The following is a 10,676-nucleotide window of genomic DNA, read 5'->3' as shown; positions in this document are numbered from 1 at the left end:
GCCCGTTCTTACCTTGTTTCCAGTGACTGCCTTCCCTCTCTTGGGCTCCTGGCCCAGGAGTGCTCCCTCTCCTCCTCCACCTTTCCTGTTGCCCATCACCCCATTTTGGTGATGATTTCTCCTTATTGAGATTGTCTTGTCTCTTGGTTTGTTTACTCTTTTATTCTCTGCTTTCCTCCCCTAGACCATAAGCTCTCCTGGTATTGTCCCCAGCATCTTCAGGGCCTAGCAGGCACACAGTATGTACTTGACAGATCCCCATTTGAGTAACTACACGAAGTCCTAGATGAAGTGGAGTGTTCTGACAGAAATGTAAATTAGGAATGTTGGTTGCAGAAGTAGAAAGTAGTAGACTAATAACCATAAAAGAAGTTGAATCGATAATCAGAGATTACACCTATCGCAAACCGCACCTGGCCTGATACTTCTGTCAGACCTTCATTCCTACCTTCTTGCTATTTTCCTTAAATCACAGGGCCTAGACCAATCCATTTCATACCCAGACACCAAATCTGAGCAAGTACCATATAATGCCACTGAAGACTAAGTAGCAGTTGGGTTGTTGGACAATATTGTTGTCCTGTTCAAAATATCTTCAGGTTTACTAACAGGCTCAGTGCCCTTTTCTGACTACATAGCATACTATGAGGTTTCTGTGCTTGTCATGAGTTTGTGGAAGTTAGGAGCTCTGTGAACAGAGCTGTGCTGTGCTAAGAATGGCTGGTGGCTATAGGGGAAGGCATTCGGCAGGCAGTTTTCCCTAAGTTCAGCCACAGACGGTTGCGTGGGGGAGTTTGTGTGCAACAGTCCCATGGTCCCCAGTGTTTATTGTTAGGTATCATCACTGATGCCTTATGTGTATCTCAAATGCACACTTTTTCTCTCTGATAGAGGATCAGGTGAATGTGCACTTAAAATCTCAAACACTGATTACTGTGCAAATACTTTTAGTGTAAGAAAAGACTATAGAGATTTTAAACTGTGTCTTTAATGGAGGGAGAGTATCATCCAGGAAGAAACTTGAAAGAAAAACCTTAAGGAAAAAAATAGGGTCAAAAGCAGTGTTAGAAAGAATATGAGACAGCAAAAACATGAGAAAGAATTCTCTGTCACTAAATCCTTAGAGATGGTGGCTGTGGTAGGCAGAATAATGTCCCCTGAAGAGATCCACATCCCAATGCAGAACCTGTGCATCTGTGACCTTCCATGGCAGAAGGGACTTTGAAGATGTGAGCGAGATTAAGATGACCTTAAGTTGGGGGAGACTGGGAGCCACAGACCTTTTCTGGCTGTGGTCAGAGGGAGAAGACTGCGGAGGAAGGGTTGGATGCAGTGCTGCTGGCTTTGACGATACACGGAGGGACCTCTAGCAGTGGAAGAAGCTAGCCTAGAGCTTCCAGAAAGCAGCACATCCCTGCCAACACCTTACCTTGATTTTAGCCCGGTGAGACCCCTTTCATACTTGTGAACTTACGGAACTTAGAAGTATACATTTATGTTCTATTAAGTCTGTAAGTGTGTGGTGGTTTGTTATAGCAGCAATAGGGAGCAAAGACACATAGGTGTGCTTTGTCTCGGAGGACTTTGGGGCTGACTTCTCGGTGAGTGCTGAACCAAAGGAAGGGATGAATTACTGTTGAAGAGCAGGATTTGGATTTCCATACCTTATTTGTGGTAACCGAATGACGGTAGGCTCCTCCTGTGCAGATGGGAGCAGAGGACAGTAAGAACTGTTGGTTTTCTTAAGGTGAAGAGCATCTGAAAGACAGAAAAATAACCAGTGGACATTTTAACAAACTGATCAGGAGTGATGATCATATTTCTAACAACTGGGAGGAAGTAAAGAAATGAGCATTGTAAACACACGTGATTGAGGTCTCTCTCATAGTAAAGAGACCTTGCCAGTCACTGTGAGAAGACATCTAGACACAGCAGATGTCTCTTGTGATCTTGTTGCCACCTGCCCCACAGACTGGCCACTCTTCGTGCATGTGTTCAGCATCACCTCTCTCCTTCTAGATTAAGGCTGTAGAGGATAAGGTTCTGTCTTATTCATCACATGTAGGCTAGATACACACGTATCTATTCACTGACCGGATGAGTGAATGGGCATTCATAAGTGAATGAGCATGAAGAAAAGGTTTGCAGGATTTCTTTCTACCAGTGGAAAGGTCATTTCTTCCCAGAGCATTGTCTAAAACATAAATGACCAAGTTAAACCAAGCAAAATCATAAAAAGAACTTTTAGGAACAAAATTACAGTGTCATCACAATAGTATATAATCAGGGAAATGTAAATTACAACAACAATGAAATGCCCCCCTCTTCTGTGGTCCATCACACAGATAAATACTTTAAGATGGATTTTATCCAGCATTGGCATGAGACGAAGGACAATCTCTAACATTATGTGCCAAATATAATTGGTATAGTTTCCCTGGTGGCCATATTTACCAAAATGTCAGATTTTTAACTAGCTTTTGACCCAGCATGTCTGTGTCTAAGCAGTGCTGCTGCATATGTGTTATGTCAGCTAGAAGCTTGTTCATAGCAGTATTGCTTGCATTTCCACTTCCCTTTCTCTGCCAGAGCAAGGAAGCCAACAAGAAAATAACTGTCCTCCCGTAGTGGAATGGCTCTAGACGCTGTGTGCTGTGTTCCTGATAAGATAGAAGCATGGTCCACACACTGCCTCGCATCTTTTCATCCTCAAGAAGAAATCTTTTCCTGTGACTATCGCATGTGAGAATTAATCAGGAAAATTATATATTTCTAAATTCAAGGATATGTAGATGGGTAAAGGGATATTTCAGAGTAGCTAAGTGTAGGTTTATATACTATAGAGTAGGATTGCTGTAGGACATTAAAGCCAGGATAAGAAATTTAAATTTAATTCAGCTGCTGTTAGTGGCATATTATAAATCCTTATCCTGTTATCTCCCTAGATACCCTTTTCTAAATGTACATATTCCAGAAATACTATGTGCACACATTTCCCTGTGGTAGCAATGTCAGGGTTTTTTGTTTTTTTTTTTAAGTATGCATTCCTTACTAAATATTTAGTTCTCCAAGTTATTTTTTCAGTTTTGCAGACCAAATATGTATGTCCTGAGCATCAAATAGATAAGTCCTTGTATATTCATAATCTTGGCTTCCATTCAGATTGAGTCAGCAGTGAGATTTACAGGAGTTCTAGACAAATGGGACAGGACACATTATGGAAGCATAATGAAAACGCAGAACATAAAGGGAAATGTCTCTGTGTTCATTGCTTTTAATTTTTTAGTGGAAAGTGAAAGTTGCAAGCTTGATTAATTAGGAGGTCCTACAGATGGGAACTCTGTTTACTTTTATTTTTTAAAGATTTAAAAAAAATTTATTCATGAGAGAAACACACACAGAGAGAAGCAGAGACACAGGCAGAGGGAGAAGCAGGCTCCATGCAGGAGCCCGACATGGGGCTCGATCCCGGATCTCCGGGATCACGCCCTGGGCCAAAGGCAGACGCTCAACCACTGAGCCACCCAGGTGTCCATATTTTTTTTTTTTTTAATTTTATTTATTAGAGACAGAGAGAGAGAGAGAGACAGGCAGAGGGAGAAGCAGAAGCAGGCTCCATGCAGGAAGCCTGATGTGGGACTCGATCCCAGGTCTCCAGGATCATGCTCTGGGCTGAAGGCGGCGCTAAACTGCTGAGCCACCGGGGCTGCTCTGGGAACTCTGTTTAACAAAACCAAACATGAGGTCATTCTGGTGTCTTCAGGTAGCGTGATCAAGAGAATGGACTAAAAATATATCTATCCCATTAGGAGCCTGCTTTTCCTCTGGGTTCCACAGCTCTGGACTAGGCCTCTGTACACTTGCCTCTCTGCAGGTGGGTACCTGTGTGCCCATTCCTTGAGAGGTCATGAAGATAACCTTTACTCAGGGTCATTAGGGAAGGCATCCAGAAAGGGTGGGATTTCTCCCAGATTGTTGATGGCACATACAGTAGTAAGAAATGGATTGTGCCCGAACGGTAGACCCTGCCAAGACAGACGGTTGGGTACAGATATAAATATGAACTGTGGCCCTAACAGGAGAGAGGTGGCTCTGGAATCTGTGCTAGCAGTGAGCTGCTGCAGAGTAAAGAGAAGATGTACTGAACCCAAGCTTCAGTGAGGGCAGCTGGTGTCGGTGTGCACTTGGTAGTGAATTGGCAGAGCTGGGACAGCAAGACAAAGCGCTTTTGTGGGAAGTTGAAAGAGGCGCCAGCTTCTGTCCTGTGCAGCTCAGGGATTTGTGTGTTGGCAAGGAGAAGTTGTAGAAGTTGCCTCTGAGAGAATTACTAGAAATGGATGTCCCTTCCCCTAGGCAGATCCCCCACCCCAGAGCACACAATGTGAAGACTAGAGGGTGGGCTGGGTTTTGGCTCCCGCTGCCCCTTGGCTGGATGCCCTTGGGTAGACACAACCTGCAGAGTCCTTCATGGTGGCCCAGTCAGAAATTCTGGGCCTTGAATCCCAAAGCCAGGAAGGACATTTATGCCTATTCTGTAGGTGGCACACATCCTTCCTGTCGCACAGAGAACTCCTCTGTTCTATGGAGTGGCCTTTGACTCCTCCAGCCCAGTCCTTTGTGCTTTCTTCCTGATACCATATTTACTCCCTCCCCTTCTACTCACCCATGCTTGATATACAACCTTTTCCTGGGATCCGGTACTCTGAAAGGGAGGCAGGCCACATGCAGGTGCCACATGATGCCTTCAGTGTGGACACAATGGGTCCTTGACAGGTTTTGCATATATATAGTACATGTTACTTATCTTTTCTCATGAGTGGGGATGGGAACATCCTTAATTGTATTACCAACAGCATCATGCCCTAATACAGAAATACTTAGTGTGTGTAGGAACTTTTAAGATGTGTCTTACATTACAAGTAGTAGTATTATACCTTCAGTCAATTGCTAATTTTTTTAAAAAGTGATGATTTTCTTTAGCAGTCATTTTCATGTTAGTATCAGCATCATTAAAAATTAACTTATGAATGGCCTGAGGGATTAAGAAAATTGCAGTGGATTGTGATTAGCACACCCTCTTGTAAGGGCAGCAGGTGGTCTCTGTTATATTCCCATGTGAGTCGTCCATATGTGCTGCCCATTTAGAAACATACGTACATGTGACTTCTGTAGCCATGCAGGTACAGGTCAAGATTCAGAGCTGCCCTAGTCCTAGGATAAGCTTCCATCTTTGTGCAGCAGCCTTCCCTGACTCCCTCCCTCAAAGGCCGCCTTCATCTCTGAACTCATGGGCACATGTCTTAGGAGCATTAGATTTGGGGGCTATTTTAGATTGCTGCATTGTAATCTATAGAGAGTACATAGCAAATTGGGTAGGCCCAACTGGAAGTAACTTCTCATATATCATTGATATTATCAGAAGCATGGCCTTCATAGTATGTTCCTAAGTATGTTTCTTAAGAAATGATATTAAGTTGCAGTCTGGTGTAGAACAATATACTGTCCTGGGTTCAGAAAGTGGAAGCCCCTCCTCAGGTCTAGTTCTCATCAAGTGACACCCAGAGGGTGGCTGGAATGCTTTGTCAGGTTTTGGGGATGATGCAGAGGTATAGCTGGCAGAAATGTATTTTAAGTATCTATGCTTTGTTTATCACTAAAGAAAAGGGAAGAGCTTCTTTTTGTGTTTTTTTTTTTCCAGAACTTTTCCTTGTTCATAAAAATAGTATTTGAGAAAAAGATTCCTGAGAAAAATTAAGTAATTTATTTAACTTGATACTCTTTTTACCAAAGATTTCTGATAACTAACTAAAAGAAATGAACATTGCATTAATTTTAGCCTACAATTTTTTTTTGTTTATAACAGTCATTTTTGTGGGGGGTATGTTTTAGGGCATCATTCAGAAGATAGTGGACAGTCACAAAGTAAAGCACGTGGCCTGCTATGGATTTCGCCTCAGTCACCTGCGGTCAGAGGAGGTTCACTGGCTCCATTTGGATATGGGTGTCTCCAATGTGAGGGAGAAGTATGAACTTGCACACCCACCAGAGGAGTGGAAGTAAGATTACATACCTACTTTGGTGTGACTCACCCTTGATTTGTTTTGCATATTAAATCACACACAAGAGGATGAATGTCTTTGCTTCATTTCATACTGATTGTAATTACGTCTCCTGTATAAATAAAATGGCTGGTAATGATTAACCAGTGATCTCTTCTAGACTTCAGTCTGTCTTTGTGGCACCAGCGACTCTGGACTGCTGGAGCTTGCGGTTGGGGTCTGTGGGGATGGCCTTTGGCTAGTCACACTTCTCTTGTCAGGACTACTTTGTGTCAACTTTGGCTCTAAGAGCTCAATTCCTGGTTCTTTTCCTTTCTGGCCTGTTAGCTTCCATTTGTGCAGCAGGCCTTCCTGAGCCCCGAGGAGACCACACCTGCTTATGTCACTAATGTGCAGCAAGGCCTGCCCCATCAGGCCTGGTAACCTCTGGCTCACCCAAAAAAGAGTGAGTGTGTATTTGATGTTAGGTAGCCACTCGTCTGACCTTACCAAATCTGAAACAATTCAAGGTGAATTAAAAGAGTTCTCTATAATTGTCCTCTCTCTGGTTCTCTCCGAATAATTGTTTCCACTGATAAACAGAGTAACATGTTAGCAGGAAACTACAAGTAAAACACTTCCATGTGAGAGAAGGTAGGCCCCTTGCACAGGTGCCCTTGTGTTTGTAGCTGCAGCCACAGAGACAGAGGCGCTGTGGACTCTCAGTGGTGGGCACTCTCAGTCCAGCTGCCTAAATTGATTAGAGGAGACGTTTGAAAAGAAAAACATGTGAAGGTTAATAAATCTCTAGTTGAATACAGCCTTGTCCTAGTTTACAAGAAATATATTTGTATTTTCAGGTTGATCAAACAGCTGGAACTGACTGAACTACTGGGATATTCCATGATGATGTAGTTTGGTTGGGTTACACCAATGGCTAGCAGAGGTTTGGCCTCAAGCTATTTAGCCAGTCAATCAAATAAGTGCTTAAAAGTTAAGAATATTGAAAAGTTAATTAAAAATACCTGCAGGTATGTTTATTCAACACACTTCTTTATTTACATGGACATGTCAGAGGCACACTTCACTATGACAGTCTCCCTGTTGCTCAGTAAAACGTTTGTTGAATGTAGACCTCTCAGTATACAAAGCTCTTAAGCCAACTTATTTTGCTTCATTTCAAGGAAACTTGAGCGGGCACTACCCTATTTTGTGGAGCCTGAACCCTCAGAAGTAGGACTGGGTGAGGTAGAACTTAGCCAAATGCAGGGCTGAGTCTGACGCTGACAGAGGGGGTGAACAGGACGCCTCTGTTGTCGTCACCACGGAGTGGGTCCACAGCCAGGTGCCAGGCCAGCTGTGTGCTCTTTATAGTCTGTACATTTGCAGTGTGTAAAATGTGTATGACACATAGCTCTCCCCAGTCTTATGAGGTAAGGTTGGAGGAAACGGGCAACAGACTTGATTTAAGTTCCTCTTACAGAGAGAACTCAGGACACAGCTTTGACTGGATTGTAGCTGACTCCATACTGCAGGCTTTTAAAATGAACATGCCCATCTCAGGAGGACTTCTGTAGTCTTAGCTCTGAGAGGAGCCTGGCGAGTAAGGTCAGTAAAGGTGTGTGGACAGTGGGGTGGAGGGGATGAGACAGAAAGTGGGGCTGGAGGCACGGGTGGTCCCTGTGGATGTTTCTGGGAGGGTCAGGCTTCATGCTGCCCCTCTGTGCATGCTGAAGGAGGTAGAACTTAAAGTGTCAGTAAGGAACAGGATGGTATTTTAAAAAAGAACCAAGTAGAATTGAAAAAGGATCAAACACAAGTTCTAGAAACCACTGGATGGATGAAACAGGAAATCAGATATATCTGAAAAATTAGTTAAGCAGAAATGTGGATCTGAGACAATTTGCCCAAAAGAAAGCACATAGAGGTCAACATGTGGAGGGTGTAAAAGCACATTGTGTAACATGAAGAATGAGAAAGTCAACCCATTTCTTGTAAGGGTTCTCAAAGAGAATAGAAAGAATGAAGAAAAGGAAATACTCCAAAGAAATAATGATTGAGAATTTCCTAGAAGTGGCGAATACCATGAGTACTTAGGTATAGGATTAACATAAAATCCCAAATAGGGTTAATGAAATAAATCTATACTTTGGTGGATTATAGTCAAATCATGTACAAAAGAAAAAGATGATGCTAAAAGCAACCAGGGAAAAATTCACAATTCTCCACAGTGGGAATATGTTCCAAGTGGTGAGAAAAAGTAATTGGCAACCTGTATTTGTTGTTCAGATTCAGTTACCATTCAGGAGCAGGTACTTTCCTCAGAGAGTTTACCACCAAAAGAAACTTCCACAAATATACTTTAGGAAAAGGAAAGTGATTTCTGAAGGAGGTTTCAGATTCAAGAAGGAATGCTAGGGAAAAAATTGGGTAGATAAAAAGAAGCATTGGGTCTAAAAACAAATAATGATTAGAATGGATTTTTCATATTAAAAAAACAGAACCCAAATAGTGGGTGCATGTCAGAAGACAGCTGCTCAGAATTAAAGTTGTCGCCCATCTTTTAAAATTATATATAAAAAAATTAAAAATAAATTGTATATTAGGACAGTCATGAAACATTAGAAATAGATTTTATAAGCTTAACAGGTAGGTGAATAGGTGTTGGGGAAATGCAGCAATCAGAAGGAGACAAGAAGTGGAGAAGGAAGGGATTGGAAGGCAGGACAAAGAGGAATCACAGACTAGACTTTGGAAATAAGCTCAAGCAGACTAACAGTAACTGGTCAGATTGTTAGGTGTGATTAAAAAATAGAGCCCAGCTATCTGTTTTTTATGACAGGTATCTTAAACAGTGATGTTGAAGACATTCTTATGTGACTTACAGGAAGAAACATTTTACCTTAAGATGCAGTACACATGCACATGTATGTATCTCGGAACTGTTTACATATGTAAGCATATGTACTTCACATACTCTACATATGTACTTCACAAAACCATACCCAGCCTCACTAGTACACTGAAGTCTAAACTTTTCATCCAGGGGCAATCAGTTCTGTTCAACTTCATTTAGATACATAGATGGTGGATGGATGGATAGATGGATGGACAGACAGATGGATAGAAGGATGGATGGATGGATGGATACAGAGAGGGATGGATGGATAGATGGATGGATGGTTGGATGGAGAGATGGACAGAGATGGATGGTGGGTGGGTGAATGGATGGGTGGATGGAGATGAATGGATGGATAGATGGATGATGAGTGGATGGAGATGGATGGTGGGTGGGTGGATGGGTGGATAGATAGGTGGATAGAAGGATGTATGTATACATATAGAAGGAGGGATAGATGGATGGATGGATAGATGGATGGTGAGTGGGTGAATGGATGGATAGAAAGATGGATCGATAGATGGATACATACAGAGGGAGGGATAGATGGTGGATGGATAGATGGATGGTGAGTGGGTGGATGGATGGATGGATGGATGGATAGAAGGTGAATGGATGAAGAGATGGATGGTAGGTGGGTGGATGGATGGATGGATGGATAGAAGGTGAATGGATGAAGAGATGGATGGTAGGTGGGTGGATGGATGGACAAATGGATGGATACATACAGCAAGAGGGATGGATGGATAGATGGATGCTGGGTGGGTGGATGGATAGAAAGATGCAGGGGGGGGATGGCTGGATAGATAGAAACCATTTTCCTACCTACTAACCAGAGGGGGGGTGGAGGGGGGGGCAAGGGGATTGGTCTTGCTTTATTAATATCCTATGAAAAAAGTTTCAAGACTTTTGAAACATATCTTAGGGATATGGAGGGTAACTATATGGTAATAAAAGGCTCATTTCACAAGAATTGATGAAGAATAGAAATAGATGGAACTATTTAACTTGTAAGTTCCTAAAGACATTTCTCAAAATATATAAAGCAAAATCAGTAATAAAAGAATAGAACTTATCTCTCCTAATAATTAAAAAGAAAACAAATAGTAAGTAAACAGTTTTTAAATTATGTTTTCCACTGTCCTTTTTAATGTGGAAATATAGAGTCCTGCACATGGCTAGTGTGTTCATCAATTTGAAAACACATTCCTAAATACTTGATGGTTCAAAGTAAAACTGCCGGTTTGCTGAGGGTCTGGCTGTGCTCCCTTGTTGTCCACCTCCCAGGGCTCTTCCCTTTCGCCCTCCAGTCCACCTCCTGTAGGAGCGAACGCTGTCAGTCATTTCTTACCTAATGACATTCTTCACTTCACCTCTTGCTTGCCCAGCTTTCCTACTTTACTGACCGTTCACTGTCTTCTCTTGCTTAGCACTAAAATTTGGGGCTGCTCCAGTGACCTCTTCCTCTTTCTTCTCTCTGTAGACCTGCCTTTGGCATAAAATCACACTTTAATTGGACAGACACAGGGAACCAATAAACCAGTTATTGCCTGACCCAGACAAAAATCCTAAGAGCTGGTGGCTTGGGGGAGCAGTAGTAGGAGTGAGAAGTAGTTGTACAAAGATTTTTTTAAAAGGTAGAGCTCATAGGATTTGCTGAAGAGTCTAAAAATATATACATCCAATGAAATATGTCAGACGTTCCTGTAGAAGCTTCCAGCGTTCCTCATCATCCCCGA

At 42.4% G+C, this 10,676-nt stretch overlaps 1 protein-coding gene across 15 annotated transcripts in view; it reads left to right on the top strand.

Annotated features, from left to right (window-relative positions):
* Window positions 1–10,676, top strand: part of PTK2 (protein tyrosine kinase 2) — a 266,181-nt gene that overhangs the window by 92,693 nt on the left and 162,812 nt on the right. For 14 of the 15 annotated variants that reach the window (XM_038555624.1, XM_038555623.1, XM_038555622.1 and 11 more), the window contains one exon: window positions 5,890–6,056. The exons of the other annotated variant lie outside the window; for it this stretch is intronic. In XM_038555624.1, coding sequence (XP_038411552.1) covers window positions 5,890–6,056 — 167 coding nt within the window. The remainder of the gene's footprint in view (window positions 1–5,889; window positions 6,057–10,676) is intronic. 15 annotated transcript variants of the gene reach the window in all.

Source organism: Canis lupus, chromosome 13, assembly GCF_011100685.1.
Source record: "Canis lupus familiaris isolate Mischka breed German Shepherd chromosome 13, alternate assembly UU_Cfam_GSD_1.0, whole genome shotgun sequence".
NCBI classification, from domain to species: domain Eukaryota; kingdom Metazoa; phylum Chordata; class Mammalia; order Carnivora; family Canidae; genus Canis; species Canis lupus.
Note: the sequence above shows the minus strand (reverse complement) of the source record. Positions and strands in the feature narration are given on the sequence as shown.